Source organism: Pinus tabuliformis, chromosome J (assembly GCF_031772625.1).
Source record: "Pinus tabuliformis cultivar Carrire ecotype Pingquan chromosome J, CPIR1, whole genome shotgun sequence".
In the NCBI taxonomy this organism is placed as follows: domain Eukaryota; kingdom Viridiplantae; phylum Streptophyta; class Pinopsida; order Pinales; family Pinaceae; genus Pinus; species Pinus tabuliformis.
The window spans coordinates 441,750,178-441,768,103 of NC_142295.1; the positions used below are offsets into that span (position 1 = coordinate 441,750,178).

General features: G+C 40.0%; 1 protein-coding gene and 1 long non-coding RNA gene across 4 annotated transcripts in view; one reads left to right on the forward strand and one right to left on the reverse strand.

Annotated features, from left to right (window-relative positions):
* Positions 1-17,926, forward strand: part of LOC149227712 (uncharacterized) — a 340,223-nt gene that overhangs the window by 202,444 nt on the left and 119,853 nt on the right. Inside the window, exons 12-15 of the mRNA XM_089377893.1 lie at positions 4,312-4,414; positions 4,570-4,665; positions 4,787-4,842; positions 4,953-5,076. Coding sequence (XP_089234019.1) covers positions 4,312-4,414; positions 4,570-4,665; positions 4,787-4,842; positions 4,953-5,076 — 379 coding nt within the window. The remainder of the gene's footprint in view (positions 1-4,311; positions 4,415-4,569; positions 4,666-4,786; positions 4,843-4,952; positions 5,077-17,926) is intronic.
* The window catches only part of LOC149227713 (uncharacterized), a 336,709-nt gene that overhangs the window by 199,033 nt on the left and 119,750 nt on the right, over positions 1-17,926 (reverse strand). The gene's annotated exons all lie outside the window — the stretch shown is intronic.

Genomic DNA, 17,926 nt, shown 5'->3' on the forward strand with positions numbered 1-17,926 from the left:
AAGCCTTCTCAACCTGTTGGCTAGATGGGGAGGGACAATCCCAACAAGCCCGGCTTGTGGGTATGATGTCAACTGGGGTATACTCTGCAAAGACCAAGATAGGGGAGCAACATCTCCAACCCTATGTGTAACAGATAGGGGTGATACCCTATTTTCTAGAGATCCCTCAACCCTAGGAGGCCTCCATCTCAATTCCTCACCCTCGAAGCTCAAACAAGGGGGGAAGAGTTGGCTCGGTGTCCTACATCAGCGATGCTCTCTGTAGATCAGCAATATAACATCACACTCATATATGGTAATCATCATGTCTTAGTAGTCGTTGTTTCCTGTTCATACAAGACATCAAATCAAATATCATATTAGAACAAAAACATATATATCACAAAAAAGGATACCATAGTCACCCTCCCTCTCAAGGAGGTTTCAACCACACGTCTAATCTTGTCTCGTACAACAATACTGTCTCAATATATGAAGGTATCTCAGTCCCAGCTATGTACAGGATTTTCTACCAATAGAATCTCACTCGTTATTATAGCAATGTATCCCTGTCATATCCAGAACCTGTTCAAATGGCTCATCAAAGAGATTCTTCATCCTGCTTCACAGCTGGTCATGCTAGCAACATCGTAATCAACCTCGATCATGCTTAAAGCTACAAACTTCTCATCCAAAATATCATGGCAGATCTCATACTAAGGCAACATCCAAATGTGCTCGTCAATAACGATCCCAAACATCATCAATACATCCATGCAATCACATATCATAGAATGAATATCTCAGATCAAAAAATTGATCGTCCCATGCAAATATCTCGAAGGGAGCTTGGCGGCAACTCAATGTGAAAATTCCAAAACTGGAATCCTATTGCAGCAACTAGTATTATTTCTTCTAACTGATAAATTAATTTATTCAGTTTACTGCTAAGGCAACATCAAAATAAACACACTGCAACCTTCACAAATAAAACTACGGAAATAGAAGTGTTGGAACTGAGAAAATACTAGCGCACACACATAATAAAAAGACACCATTATGTTTGGACAATTGTCCCCAGAAAAAACCCAACTTGGGAAAACCGGTGCAGCATTGAGGGTTTTATTATTATGCAGTAGTGAATATTTGAGTACAATCTATGGATGCCCAACTGGCAATCCAAACAATAAGAAAATTTGGGCAAAATTATTTTAAGCGAATTACCCTTCTTCCACAAGCAATCTCGGCACAACTTCCTTCAGAAAACTTGGCCTCCTAGACCCTTTGCGTCAACCTCTACGCTACTCTGCACAGACCCTATCACGTCAAACCGCCAACCTACCTCTAATGAAGTCATTAAGCTTGTCTCTACTAAGGAAATCGCCTTTTCGGCACTCTCGATGCTCTATCTGGCCTCTGGAACTAAGAACGAATTTCTCTCCAACAAATCGAATTGCTTCTCTTGAAGCAACTACGCAGTCCTCTGCGTTGCCTCACTGGGGATAACTCAGCCCTCTTGTTGTTGCCTCTCCGAATTTGGAAAACTTCCTTCGGATCATCGTCCCTGCCCCTCACCATCTCTGTTGCCTCACTTAAGCTCAAACTCTCTTGCAAATGACTGTTGCTACTCTGGAAAATCGAATTCTCCAAGTGACTGGTGCATTCTCCATCACCACATCAATCCCTTTTTATGTTTTCTTGTTGGGACTCCAACAGCCAAAATTAAATCTTAATCAACGGCTTAGATCATTTCTAGATCGATCCGTGTGAGTTTCTAGACTATTCTCACCTTATCTCAATTAATACTGATTAATTAACCATATTCCATAAGCTTAGACTTAGGAAACATTTTAAAAACAACTAATAATCTAATTGAGACACTTCTAGGTGGAATTTACAGAAACGATTTCTGCGTTTTGGAGATCTCATGTATTCTAACCTCTCCACCAAATTTCGTGGCTAGAACACATTTGATGCCACAAAAACTAACATTCAATGCGTATGAAGCAGCTCAATCATGAATTTACTGAGGTTCTATGCACAACATATATATATATATATATATATATATATATATATATATGAGAGTTGGAACATCATTGCTTCAATCAACTGACAATTGCCAAGTCAAGTTCAACAATATCTCTTCACACCTTTTTAAAATTTAATCAGAGTGTCCAAGGATTTACTTTCCAAAAACTCTTTGATAGCTTCACAATATAGATTTTCTATTCCAAATTTCAGAAATTGATTCATCATGCCATGATTCATTATTTTGAGCTTCAGAAGCCAACTCCCTCTTACATTGATCATTAGAGGCTCATTATCTATCAAGAGTAGGCTATCAGTATATAAAACCAAAATCAAAGTCATACCTTGGACCCTTATGAAGTCGAGGTTTGGATCGACACATCATCCTGACTTCACCAGATAATGCGAACATATCAGGATGGGGAAGCTTACTTCATACAATGCTTTCTGCGAACATATCAGGATGGGGGAGCTTACTTCATACAATGCGAACATAACACTTGACCAAAGCAATATGCTTAGCTTTACATAGATCAATATTGTGAAATCAAATCCACTGAGTTAGTTTATCAAACCTTTAGATGTCAGATCAAAACTGATATCAAACCTTTAGATGTCAGATCAAAATTGATATCAAACTCATCAATATCACTGTAACAAATTCTTTGGACCAGGGACAGGTGGAGCTCATATCCAAATATCAAGTTAGGACTTTATATATTATCATGCTAACAAGTTGTCATTTACCAAGCAATATCAAAACTTCATCAAGTCATTCTCATGATCATAATATAAATCATTTATGTCACTAGATGCAAATGCATACACCAAGGATAAGTCATGCAGGTTCCATCCATTTATTGTGAGATTGCTTCATACTTAATCACAACTGTTTATACTTCAACCAATGTGTCAAAGCTAATAATGGCAGCATTGTTATCAAGGTAAATCATCAGTCGTCAAATCAATTCATTAGTCATCAGGGCAAATCCCAAATTTGCTATCAGAGTGAGATCTATAGCCCAAAACATATCTCAATATCAAGTCAAAGTTCTAAATCATTATCAAGCATCATGTCAAAACTCCAAACACTGTTTTTCTATATCAATCAACAAAAACTAGTCAAACCCTTGCAACTGTTATTAAATATTGTCATATACAAGTCTCAATGACATATTGATATGCATATCCCGGACACCTGCAAACACAAGTTTGGTCAACATATTCACAAGAAGAAAGGTTCTACAAGTAGAATATTGACCTAGTATTAATCCTCTTGCTTCACTTGTTCTAAAGCAGCACAGAAACAATTCATCCTCATTACATTCTCTTGCTCAATTCCCTAGATATCAGATTCTGTCATCATCTTGGTAAGTTCTTTCCCTCAAACCAACTTCATAAACCTTAACCCCAGATCAAAATCTTGGTTCTTTGTAATCCATCCTCTTTGTCTTCCTACACATTGTTGATGTAATAAAATCTCCTTGACCACAGGATGAGGGACATAAGCAGCTACCTCTGTAATCCAAATACAACCCCAAAAATACTTGAAAGATTTGAATAGAGGCATATGCCTGCCTCCCCATAAGAGTACAATTATATTCAACAACCCCCCGTCCCCACTCCCCTCCCCCTTCAAGCCTTGATTCATTCGAACCAGTCATGACCAATTTTTCCTAAATTGACCAAAAGCAATCAAAATTAATTGAATCTGTATTGAGGCTGTGCAACGCCCCAAAAAAAAATTAAAAACTATAACTACCTTAAAACCTAATTTTCATTTATTTATGATGCCCCTTCTATCTTGGATGGACTTGCAATCGTTTCCGCAGCCACAAGATACAAACATTGGTATTGGAACATCAAGGATATGAACTCAAAATTTTGAGCATATCCATGCAAAGAATGTAATGGATCTAGATTCTCATGATCATGAAATTTGATTTGATTGTAGAATGTAATATGATTATTTTCAGACCCTTGAGGCCATTTAGAGTCTCAATGTTTATGCATTGTGTTTCAAATATGTATTGAATTTGGTGCCATTTTATAATATTCACCCTTACATGTTACATACATGATAAATTTTGCATATTTGGTGTCTAATGATTTGGATATACAATGTACATTATTGTACATGAATATGTGTGTGTGCATTATCAAAATTTGAATGTTTTATGTAGTTTTTAGTGGACTAGTTTTTCCCTCTGTCAAAATTGGTTTAGGATTTTCGGATCAACAATTCAGTTCTAGTTCAGACTCTGATTTTGGTTATAATTACTCTCGCTTTGATTCTTTCAGCTTATTAGAAGATGGCGGCACAATATTCCAGTTTGAAGGGAATGACAGAAGGTGTGACAAAAAATCTATTTTGAGAATCCACCAACCATCATTCTATTGGAAGGTAGCAAAATGAACCTTGAGATCAGATTTCAAAATTCATCACTAAGTCCTTTCTTATATGTTGTTATGAAACAGATAACAAACACCAAGAAACATGCAGTATATTATGATGAAAACTTATACAAAGCTACACTGTTTTTTTCATTATTTTTGTAGATTGCTACTAGGATAGACCTTGGACTAGCAGATGCATACATTGACGGTGACTTCTCTTGCACTGATGGGGAGGAAGGCCTTCTGAATGTGTTATCAGTACGCACAAGCTCTCTTAATTCTTAAGTAGTCATAACTCTAGTTATTTTTCTTTTATGTATTTAACCTGGTTTTTCTTTGGAAACTACTAATAGATCTTGGAAAAAATCCATTTCTACAGATTCTTATTGCAAACAGGGACCTTAGTCGGTCTGTAGAAAAGAAACATCATGGAAGGTACACTTCAATGTATTCATATATTGTGGTAAAGGGTTTAAATTTGAAACTTCAATTGCTTCTGCTTTGTGATTGCACATATAACATATATCATAGATGATTGTTCACAGGGGATGGTGGACACCGATGCTCTACACTGCAGGATATTGGTCTGCCACATCATTCTTACGCCATGTCTCTAGGCGGAATACTCTTACACAAGCTCGACAAAACATCTCACGCCATTATGATCTAGTCTGCTTTATAGCCTAAAAATCCTTTGACTAATGTTTCCTATTGTATTATATTTTAAATTGTGCTGGACAGTTTCAAATATTCACTACATACTGATTTGAATTCAAGCCAACATTGCACACTAATTTGAGCTAGCTTCTAAACCTTGTTGAAACGTTAACACTTGTTTTTTCATAATTCACTTAAACAAGATTTATCATCCATCAGAGCCAAGGAATGTTTTTGACACATTAATCATGCTAGTGAAATTTCAAGGTTTAAACGTACTTTGAAAAATAAGGGAGCAGTATGTAAGAACCCAAATCAAGTTTATCAGTGGGAAAAAAATGTTGAGATCACCAAAAGAAAGAGGGGATTGAATGGTACCAAAATGCCAACTCATTAATATATATATATATATATATATATATATGTCAACCACAAGAGAAAAACAAAGACGTAGTGCCTGTAAAACACTTGTGCCCATAGGGCAAGTCAATTGGAGATCGTCGTGTTATGAAGTCTTATGTAAACCATGAGTTAAAGGTTCAAATCCCCTGAGGGTCAAGCCAACAAAAAGACAAAATACTTATAACACTTTCTTTAGAGAGCCTTGGATCAATGACCAAAAAGATGATTTACAAATGATGCTTGAGCTATGGATTTATACAAAACTCAAGTAGGTCACCCTCCCAAGAGGCATTATGACCCACAAAAGTAGGCACACTCCCCAAGAAGGTTCTTGAACCTACATATCAAAATTGACTAGGCCAGCCTTAAGCACATCTAGTAATACAATAAAAGAATAAATATGGACTTGGCCACGATTAAAAATATACTAATGATACGTATGAATGAGTTGTGGCCCCATGTACAAACTACACTAATAGATTCTAGTACCCCTATTGAGTTGAACAGGGGAATGCAAAGAGAAGCCATTGCAATACAAGATTTACTTCCCCCCTTAATGCTAAGAAAGGGCCAATACCAACCTCTTGGAACTCCATATCACCCATGCCAACATGGTTCAACACCTTGGTATGTGAAAATTCCTTGAAATGCAGCAACTAGAATTAATTCTTCTAACTGATAAAATTATGTCGTTTATTTTATTATGGCAAAATATTGAATTAATCACACTGTAATTTCTTTACCATAAGAAATATTGCGGAAGCAAAACTAGGAACTGAGAAATGCTAACACACACATAAAAATGACAATTATTTTTGAACAATTGTCCCCGGAAAAACCTAATGTGGGAAAACCGGTGCAACAGCTCAGGGTTTTATTACTATCCAATAGTGAAATTTTGAGTACAATTATTATGGATACCCAATTGGCTATCCAATCTAAGAGAATATTGGCAAAATCAACTGAGGTAAATTACCCTCCTCCACAAGCAATCTCAACTCAATCTAGCCACTCAAACTGGCTCTCCACCTGCCTTTGTGCAAGCGCTGCGTCACCTTTGCACAAGCCTGAATCTCGCTAGCTCGAAATTGCCTCGAATCAACTACTGACTGGCTACTGCTAGCCTGGAAGCCTCTGACTCGGACCTCTGGAAATATTCCTGGCCAATAGCACCTGAAACTGCCACTACTCTAGCTAAAACGAATGCCCTCTTTGAGGCTCTGTGCAGGCCTTGCACTACCTCATAGACAAAATAATTCGACCTTCTCTCTATGCCTCTCTAGAACTAGAAAAACTTCCTCTAGATCACTGTCTCTGTCCCTCTCTAGCTCCGTGTCCCCTCTCTGACTTGAACTTTACTGTTGACTAGCTCGAACTGCCTAAGGAACTCGCACTATCGGCTCCCTTGTGTTGTGTGTTTCTCCATCTACCCATCTACCTCTTCTTATAATCTCTATTTGGGACTCCAACGGCCAAGATTAAAACTTAATCGATGGTTGAGATCATCTCCAAGTCGATTCGTGTGACTTTCTAGAGAATTCTCACATTTCCCAATTAATTACTATTAATTAACCAATTTTCCTAAGTTAGGCTTAGGGAAAATTTAAATGATGGTCAATTAATTTAACTGACCTATCTCTAGGTGGCATTTCAAAAAACGATTTATGGGTTTTGAAGAACACTTGTGTTTTAACCTCTCCACAAAGTTTCGAGACTAGAACACCATTCGATGCTACAAAAACTAACACTCCCTCTTAGCGAGGAAGGTGTTCTCCAACTGTCTCCATAACATCCTCCATACACATTGTTGATGTCTCACAACTGTAGCTACCCGCCACTATCCACCAAACACTGCTCTAACTCTGATTCATCTGCCACTCATTGTAGTTGAACCATGTCGTATCTGTCCTACTATTGGCACTGCACTGTACAACTTGTACTGTTGCCAACTCTGCATTTGCACTGCACCCCAACTAACATCCCTCACTGTTGTTGGTGCTACTGCTATTATTGCAACTAAGAAGCATCCAAACCACTGAATCAACTGTGTCACTATGATGCAACTGTCTCCTGAGTCTCTAACTACTACTAGCTTCTGCTCTGTCCATTGAGGAATCTACGCTATTGTTGATTTTGGACTGTGCCTCCTACATTGCTATCAACACTGCTCTGTGCTCTTCGGCATCTGACTGCAACTATCACTCTGGAACTGACTGGACCAACTGACACTGATCCTCTTGTTACTGAATATTGTGGGCCCCTGTAGCAAGGGTGATGATTCATGAGAAAACACCATCTGATGCTTAATTCAATGGACCCTGCCCAGCTCTGCACAACTCTGAGACTAAAGCTCCATATCACCCCACCTCTCTCCTGGAGGTCTAGCTGCATACATGACGAATTGTTCCTCCAACTAGGAGGATACTTGGTCTATCCCTACGGATGCTACCGCCTGATCCTATTTCTCCTTCTTGTCCTTCTTCCTTTGAGAACACTAAGTACTGTAGTGGCCAAACTCACCACACCTGAAGCACTTGATCTTGGATAGATCCTTTTTCTTATTCTTTTCAACCTGCGAGTCTTGTCCCTGACTGGGACCTTTTGCTTTCCCTTTTGATGCAAGGGCCACATTATCTTCCTCCTTCACATCCTTCGGGCCTTTGCTGCTAGTGCCGCTGATGGAGATCTTTACTAGAGATTGCTTCAACTCCTCTTGTTACGGATCTGACCACATCCAGTCCAACCTAGGTAATGTATCTCGTCCCGAAATGCCTTGGACAAAAATTTCCCATTCCTCGGAGACACTGTTCAGGACCAAATGCATAAGATTTCTAGCTTTTGAGGCGCTTCTACGGTTGTAAGCTCATCTCGGATATCCTGAATTCTGGTGAGAAAGGGATCTATGCCTTCACCCTTCTGCATATGAACATTCCTCAGCTTCTCCTTTAGGAACATATTTCGCTACTCGGAAGGATTCTAATATAGTGAGGTGATAGCATCCCACATTTCTTTGGCCATATTCTTGACCCCTACATGCGAAACAATAAGATCTTGAACTCCATCGAGAATCAACTGTTTTGCCTTGGTTATCTCCTTATTGTAATTCGCTAGCTGGTCTACATCTGTAGGCACTGCCACAATTCTTTCAGCATACATCTTTAGACCATACTCTATGAAAATATTTGAATCTACACATCAAAAATCCTACTGCAATCACTGGTTTATCCTCTCCTACTTGTTTTTAGTATTAACATTCAACAAGTTATTTAATTATTTACACATCGATGAAAAAACTATTGCAGACTACACAGAAATACATAAGGGACACCGTTATTTTTGGACATGTCCCTGGAAAAAACCTAATGCGAGAAAATCAATGCAACATATAGAGGGTTTGTATTATTAAGCAGATTTTTGAATACAACTAAGGTGCCAAATCTGGCTCACCCAACAAGGAATAAACCCAGCCAACCCCTGGATGAACAAACCCCACAGGTGACTGCATTGATCCCAATGTTGGGCAGTGATGGTTGCTCCAAGCTCTAAGTTGGAACTGCGTCACCTCCTCTAGGAGCTACTCACTGCATCAATGCGACACTGAGACCCCTTAGCCTCCATTGCGTCACTGCATTACTGCGTCACTGCATCACTGTGACATTGCGTCACTATGACAATGCATCACTGCGACACTGCATCAGAGCTCTCCCTCTACGTTGTCTCTCTTGGTGCTGCTCTACCTCTCTGCTTTGTATTCTCAGCCTTGGATTGAAGTCCCTCTGCTGAACTTCCCCTCTCACTGCAGCTCCGGTCACCTATTCGCTTTTCTCAGCAAACCACGCCCCAGAAAATTCGAACTAACTGATCTCTCAGTGTATCTCCAACTGACCCTCAAGCCTCCTCTTATACTTTTCCTATTGATGAATCAACAGTTGAGATTAAGTCCCTAATCAACGGCTAAGATTAAAACAGACTTGATCCTCGTCACTTAGATGTTTCTCACCCATATTCTTATTAATACCCATTAGTATTTTCATTTTCCTAAGTTGTGACTTAGGAACCCATTAAAAATATTAATTATTTTAATAAATCCTCATCCGAGTGGAATTTCTCCAAACAATTTCTGGGTTTTGGAGATGTCATGCGTTCTAGGCCCTCCACAAAATTTCGGAGCTAGAGCACATTCAATGCTACCCAAAATCAACACTCCCTCTTAGCGAGGAATGTGCTTTAGCAATACTTCTCAACAGAAGTACTACACTGATCAACTGCATCGATCCTCTGTGTTGTTGATGCTTGGCCTGCTGCCCTTCATCCACTGCACCATTGCTTCTTGTACTATTGCCCATGACTCTGCCACTGCCACTACTACATTTGTACTACATCTCCCTCTCAAAATGCTGCCTCATGCTGCCCATAGCACTACCACTGCTAACTGTTGCACTGCAACTCAGTTGCTAAGAAGTAAGCAATTGAAAGTTCACCCAAAAACTGACATGTTGGTCAGTATAGATGCCTCGTGATCCCTTGTTGTTTCCTTCTCAGCAATGTGTGGGACTACATGATCTTTGACCCCGTCTAGAATCATGCATTTTGCCTTCACCTGGGCCTCCTCGTACTTCTTTAACAGATCAACGTCGACCGGAACAACAACCGCTTTCAAGGCATAGTCCTTGATGCGATTTTTGTCCAGGACTGCTAGGATCCTGGCCTTCCAGATGACAAAATTGGAAGCTCCATCCAATCTGTCATGATCCCTCAGTCCATTGACTGCCATATCTACTCAACAAATATAGGACAAGTTCTCTTCTCCCTCTCCTACTGCTAATCCAACAAGACTTAGATCTAGATTTCTTTATAGCAAGAAACCCTCTAACGAACAAGCTCATCTAGACTCCCTCTAAGTCCTGATTTCCTTCATGGAAATCCTCCGGCCAAATGTCGAATCACTCCTCTCCAATCCTCCTTTGTTGCTGCAACCCGGATCTAGATTTCTTTGGCTATAAATTTGTCAAGGCAGTGACTCCCTCTACCTCGGCTTTGTCTCCACAGAAATTGTTCTGCACCAACAGCAATAGCGTCCCACCAGCGACTTTGATCGAATCTTCTCTTCTCCCCCAGCCCCAGCAATTAAAGAATTTGAGCTCCTCTAGCTCTGCGCAATCACTGCGTGAGCTAGAACAGCTCTTGCTGGCCACTACGTCACTCCTTCCTAGTCTAGAAAGATGACGTGGCTCTGCGTGAGCATGATCTGCCCCTCTGCTTCTGTGCTGGCCTAGACAGCTGCCACAATTACTGCGTGGGCTCCTCCCAGCTACTGCGTCACCCTCACCTGGCTCAGAAGGCTGACGCAGGCACTATGTGAGCCTCTGCGTCACCTCTTATGTACTATGTCACTCTCCCTCTACGTCTCTGGCTCTAGAACAGCGATGTCACTCAGGACAACTGCCTCTGTAGCAAATTATCTAGATCTCCCGGCTGGTGTCTTCAGACTTCTATGATCTGCAATGCTCTGATACCATGAAAATTTTTGAATCTACACATCAAAAATCCTACTGCAATCATTGGTTTATCATCTCCTACTTGTTTTTACATTCAACAAGTTATTTAATTATTTAAACAGCGATGAAAACACTATTGCAGACTACACATACATATAGATCATGAACTGAAAATAGAACGAGAAAAATACACAAGGGACACCATTATTTTTGGACAAACATCCTCGGAAAAAAACCCAATGCGGGAAAACCAGTGCAGCATATAGAGGGTTTGTATTATTAAGCAGATTTTTGAATACAACTAGGGTGCCAAATCTGGCTCACTCAACAGAGAATAAACCTGGACAACACCTGGATGAACAAACCCCACAGGTGATTGCATTGTTCCCAGTGCTGGGAAGAGATGGATGCTCCAAGCTCTGCGCTGGAACTGTGTCACCTCCTCTAGGAGTTGCTCATTGCGTCACTGAGACCCCTTAGCCTCCACCGCGTCACTGCATCACTGTGTCAGAGCTCTCCCTCTACGTTGTCTCTCCTAGTGTTGCTCTGCCTCTCTGCTATGTATTCTCGGCCTTGGATTAAAGTCCCTCTGTCGAACTTCCCCTCTCACAGCAACTCAGATCACCTATTCGATTTTCTCAACAAACCACGCCACAGAAAAATCGCACTAACTGATCTCTCAGTGTATCTCCAATTGACCCTCAAGCCTCCTCTTATACTTTTCCTGTTGATGAATCAACGGTCAAGATTAAGTCCCTAAGCAATAGCTAAGATTAAAACAGACTTGATCCTCATCACTTAGAAGTTTCTCACCCATATTCTTATTAATACCCATTAATATTTTTATTTTCCTAAGTTTTGACTTAGGAACCCATTAAAAATATTAATTATTTTAATAACTCCTCATCCAGGTGGAATTTCTCTAAACGATTTCTGGGTTCTGGAGATCTCATGTGCTCTAGCCCCTCCACAAAAATGCTAAGTTAGAGCACATTTGATGCTACCCAAAATCAACATACTCATCTAGCAGGAAGGACATCGTGGCCTTCCAGATAAAATAGTTGAATGCAACCTTTAATCTGTCTTCATCTCAAAGACCTGCTGAAGCCATCTCTGCAAAAGCTCGAACTGAGTCAGAAATCTCCCTTTCACCTGCTTGGCTGCTAGCTCTGTTATTCGCACTCCTTCCTGGAGTGAGAAAATCCTTCTGTTGCTACTACCTTCTGCAACTAGAAATTTGGATTTCTGAAGCTATAAACCCTCTGAGAGAAATTCCCTTTGTGTGTGCAATTTCTCTTCCACCCAGCACTAAATCTTCTCTAGCACACTATTGCAAACCCTCTATGCCCAGACAAGAAATCGGCTTTGTGAAAATACTAGGTACTGCTCCCTCTACCTACTAGAATTGCTTCCCTGCACAAATCGAACTTCCCTGCCACCTGCAATTGAAAAATCGAACCCTATTCAACAATTTGCACTCCCTGGCTAAGCACTGCATAACCTCTGAAAATGTTGGCCTACTGCTCCCTTTGAACAACGAAATCTTCCTCTTCCGACTATGAGTCTCTTGTCTGTCAACTATGCTCTGATACCATGTGAAAATTCCTTGAAATGCAGTAAATGGAATTAATTCTTCTAACTGATAAAACTATGCAATTTATTTTATTACGATAAAATATCGAATGAAAATTCCTTGAAATGCAACAACTGGAATTAATTCTTCTAACTAATAAAACTATGCAGTTTATTTTATTTCGGTAAAATATCGAATTAATCACACTGCAATTTCTTCACCATAAAAAATACTACAGAAGAAAAAATAGGAACTGAGAAATGCTAACACACGCACATAAAAATGACAATTATTTTTGGACACTTGTCCCTGGAAAAACCCAATGTGGGAAAAACGATGGAGCAGCTAAGCGTTTTATTATTATGCAATAGTGAAATTCTTAGTACAATAATTATGCATGCCCAACTAGCTATCCAATCTGAGAGAAATATTGGAAAAATCAACTGAGGGAAATTACCCTCCTCCACGAGCAATCTCAGCTCAATCTAGCCACTCAAACTGGCTCTCCAACTGCCTCTGCGCAGACCCTGTGTCACCTCCCCGCAACCCTGGATCTTGCTAGCTCGGAACTGCTTTGAATCAACTACTGACTGACTGTTGTTGGACTGGAAGCCTCTAACTTAACCCTCTGGAAATATTCCCGACCAATAGCACTTGAAACCAGTGTTGTGAAAATCGCGATATTATCGCAATAACAATAAAAAATTGTGAGTTTTTCAAAATGGCGATATTATCGCCCGATTACTACGCGGTTTTTTTTCCAAAAAATCGGTGAAAAAATCGCGCTAACTTCAAAAAATCGCGATAATTTCGAACTTATCGCGATTCGATGGGAAGTTATCGTGGGGGTTGCGGACAGCGCGTTTTTAAATGGGAAAACACGATTTTTTTTGTCATTTTGAATAGACAGCGACGTGGATTGAGAGCTGAGGAGGAGAAGAACCCTGGACGGCGTCTACTAGGGCAGAGGAGGAGGAAGCTTGGAGATTTTAGCATCCCAAGCAAGAGAACTCGTCTTTGGATCAAATTTCTCCAACAAAGCGTGGTTTCTAGGTATGGGCACCAAATTTGGCCATTTTGTTTTGGTTTTTTTGTTGCTTTTGCTTAGGTTTTTATAACCCATTGTTTATCAAAGATTTTTGAGTGGATTTGATGGTGTTTTTTTTTCATTTTTGTTTCATAGAGTGGAGAGAGTTCATTTTGGATTGAGTTGAGGTTTTTTTGTCTGTTAAATTGTCAAAAATTCAATGTATTGTGTCATGTATGTAATTTTTTTTTTCATTTTCATAACTTGCAATTCTTATTGTGCCATAGGTTCAACTTGAAAGCTCAAACTTCATCTTACATTAAAACTCAAGAGTTCAACCAAGTTACAAACATGCTAAGGAAATTCGACCCTCTGTGGGAATTTGGTGAATCTGATGGAGGGTTTGATAGATTGAACTTGTCTTGCAAGACAAGTTGTGTGGGCAGCATATGTCAGGGGGGGTTTATAGATTGAAGTATCACTTTGCACAAATCCCTGGAAATGATGTAGGGCCTTGCAAAAATACAAATGCGGAAATCATCTGAAGAGCCATGAGATCATTGGAAGTGGCACTGGTTCTACTTCAGCATCAATGTCTACAACCAACCCTGTAGCTGCCTCATCATTTTTTGTTCCTAGAACCATGGCTAGTTCACAACCATCTATCACTTCAATGCTTAAAAAAAATGAGAAAGAACAAGCTGACCAGTTGTTGGACAAGTTTCTCCTTTGGAGTGATATTCCTTTCAGCGTTGCAAGGAATAATCCATTTTTCCAACCAGTTGTTGATGCTATTGCAACTGTTGGCCCAAGGTACAAAATTCCTTCTTATGATGACTTTAGAGGCCACATTCTTCAAGATGAAAAGGTTGACTGCACCAAAAGATTGAGGAGTTTAGGACATCATGGGCACAAACAAGATGCACTGTGATGTTAAATGGTTAGACCGACCAAAAGGGGAGAACCCTTATAAACTTCTTGGTAAGTTGTCCCAAGGGAACAATGTTTATGAAATCTGTTGATGCGTCTTCACATATCAAAGATACAAAAACTTTATGTGATTTGCTGGATGTATTTATTTTGGAGGTGGGTGTAGAACATGTTGTCCAAGTCACAACGGACAATGCTGCAAATTATGTTGCTACTGGCAAGATGCTTATGGAGAGGCATCCTAATTTATTTTGGACACCTTGTGCTGCACATTGTATTGATTTGATGTTGGAGGACATAGGAAAAATTTCCTTTGTGGTACTTTCCTATCTACTGAACTTCCTGTCCCAATTTGCATCAGTGAATCCACTCAATTCGATATCCTCGCCCTTGGTGTATCTTAATCCAAAATTGATTGTTCCCCGCACATACCTGAGAATGTGCTTTTTTGCTGCCCAGTGTTCCCTTTTTGGTTCCACCATGAACTGACTAAGGTTGTTGACAACATAACATATGTCTGGCCTGGTGTTGACCAGATACATAAGAAACCCAATGAGTTGTCTGTATAAGGTGGGATCCACTTCCTTATTTCCAGAAGCATCTATTTTCTTCCAATTGGTAATCATAGGAGTAGCCATAGGTGGACAATCCTGCATTCTGAATCTTTTCATACTTACGCATATCTACCTTGGCCAAGGAAGATCTCACCATCCTGCTGCCAAACTTCCAAGCACAGAAAGTAGTGCATTAACCCCAAATCCTTCATGTCAAATTCTGTTTCCAGGTTCTTCTTGCAATCCTCTATGAGTCTGGATGATCCTATCAAAAATAGATCATCCACATACAATAATAGAATTAACGGCTCACCTTTTACCAACAGAGAATAAAGATTCAGATCGGCATCGCTCTTGATGAATCCCAACTGCTGTAAGTAGCTGTCAATTCAACCATACCAAGCTTTGCATGCTTGTGTCAGCCCATACAAGGCTTTCTTCAATCTACACACATGAGTTCTCCTTTCATGTGTTTTGAAACCTTCTGGATGTTCAATATATACTTCTTCTTCTATCACCCCATTCAAGAACGTTGTCTTGACATCCATTTGGCGAATCTCCCATCCCATTTGTACTACAAGGGATATAACGGATCTGATAGAGGTATACCTAGCTTTGTACTTGTCTACGCTACCATCTGCAGCACACTTGATCTTGTAAATCCATCTCGAACCCACAACTGATTTGTTCTTTGGTCTTGGTACAATTTCATGATGAAACTGTACTCTTCTACCATGGCATCCACCCATACTTGGTGTTGTACGACTTCAGGAAAACTAGAAGATTCTTCGACCTGAGCTACCAATACTTGGTACCTGTCAGGTTGTCTATGTTGCCTTTTCTCGACTCTAGGAGCTCCAACGAATTCCTCTGCATCCCTCAGAGTCTGTCGTACCTCTCGACTAGTCCTTCCACTGGTGGTGGGAGGTTCCATCTGTTCCTCTTCCTATTGTTGTACCTGTTGAGACATTCCTGACTCCTCTTCTCTTGAGGAGATGCTAGTACTGGTTACAGTGCTCGAACCAGATACCTGTCTTCCTGTCAGATCTAATCCATGTTACTGGACCAAACGAGCATCCTCAGCATGTTCTTCAAATAGCATTTCTCGAGATTTTCTGAAAGCTCTATCTTCCATGAACTTTACATCCTGCTTTACTACAATCTTCCTGCTACTCGGAATGTAGATTTGGTACACCTTTGAAGTCTCACTGTAACTCATGAGATATCCAACTTCGGCAGTCTACTCTAACTTGCTCCGCTTCTCTTTTGGAATATGACAATAAGCCACACTTCCAAATATCCTGAGGTGACTTACTTATGGCTTCATTTTCGTGACAACACCCTCTGGCGTCTTCTTTCCTAAAGCCTTGTAAGGAGTCCTATTCTAAACGTATACAGTCATGCTGCATGCTTCTACACATAAAAACTTGGGTAGATTCTGATCATATAACATCGCCTTTGCTGCTCCAACAATAGTTTTGTTCTTCCCTTCCGTGACTCCATTCTGATCTGTATTATAAGGTGTTGTCCATTCTCTTCGGATTCCTTCCCTTGTGCAGAAATCTGTGGAGTTTTTATCCATGTATTCTCCGTCATTGTCTAAGCACAATATTTTGATCTTCCTTCCTGTCAGGTTTTCCACTAGAGCCTTAAACTCCTTAAATCGATTAAAGACCTCATCCTTGGTTCTTAAAAAATAAATCCATGTTTTCCTAGAATGATCATCTATAAAGGTGACAAAATACTCAGCCCCACTGATAGCTCTTGTAGACATTCGACCGTAGATGTTTGAGTGTATTAAGCCTAATACACTCTTAGCTCTAGTGTTGCTTCTGGAATAAGTTGCTCTGGCGTACTTGCCTAGTATGCAACCTCTACATGTATCATCATGCTTGGTACTAAGCACTGGAACCCCCGTAACCATTTCCTTGAGCATCCTTAACGCCACAGTTCATTTAAGTTCTTTTCTCCACTCACATTATTACTTATCAGTGCCATTGGAGACTCGAGTTGCAACTTGTATAACCTGTTGTTGCGAGTTCCAATATGGACCCTCTTTTTCCACTTATGATGCTTGACATATACTCTGTTACCTATGAAGTACACATCATATCCTTTATCTTGTAATTTAGATATAGAAAGCAAATTCATTCCCATACCTGGCACATGCAGTACGTTTGTGGCCCGAAGACTATCTCCTATTGTTGTCTGGAATGTAACAGGTGCATTTCATCCTGTTACCCATTGTGATTTGGAAGTTCATCTGTTCCTCTTGATAGCTCGAGAATATTCTCGTTCTCTAGTCATATGAGTTGAAGCCCCACTATCAATGTACCAATCCTTGGCTGATGCAGAACTAAATAAGCAAGCAAATTCCTCTTCCAGCCTGGAAGCTAATTTGGAAATATTCTGATCCCTATTGTTCTCCATGCTCTTTTTCTTTGTTTCCATCTTTCCTAGACCTTGCTCTGATACCATGTGAAAATTTTGTTGCAGTAATTGATTTATTTCTCCTACTTATTTACAATAAGTTATTCACCAATGCTTCAGTAAACATCAAAATAAATTCAACTGCAGACTTCACAAATTAAGAACCGAAAATTGAAAGGCAAGAGAAACATCAACATATGAAAAATCACATTGACACACTTGTTTTTGGACAATCGTCCCAGAAAAAACCCAATGCAGGAAAATCGATGCAGCAAATCTGAGGATTTCTATTATTGGCAGTAAATTTCTGAATACAATCTAGATGCCCCGGAGAAAATGGCAATCCACTCAAAGAAGATAACTGAGAATTCTCTCACACGAAATCTGGAGACTTTATACTGTCCCCAGCTCATTGATGGCCCACTGCGCAGTCTCTGCGTCAGCCTAC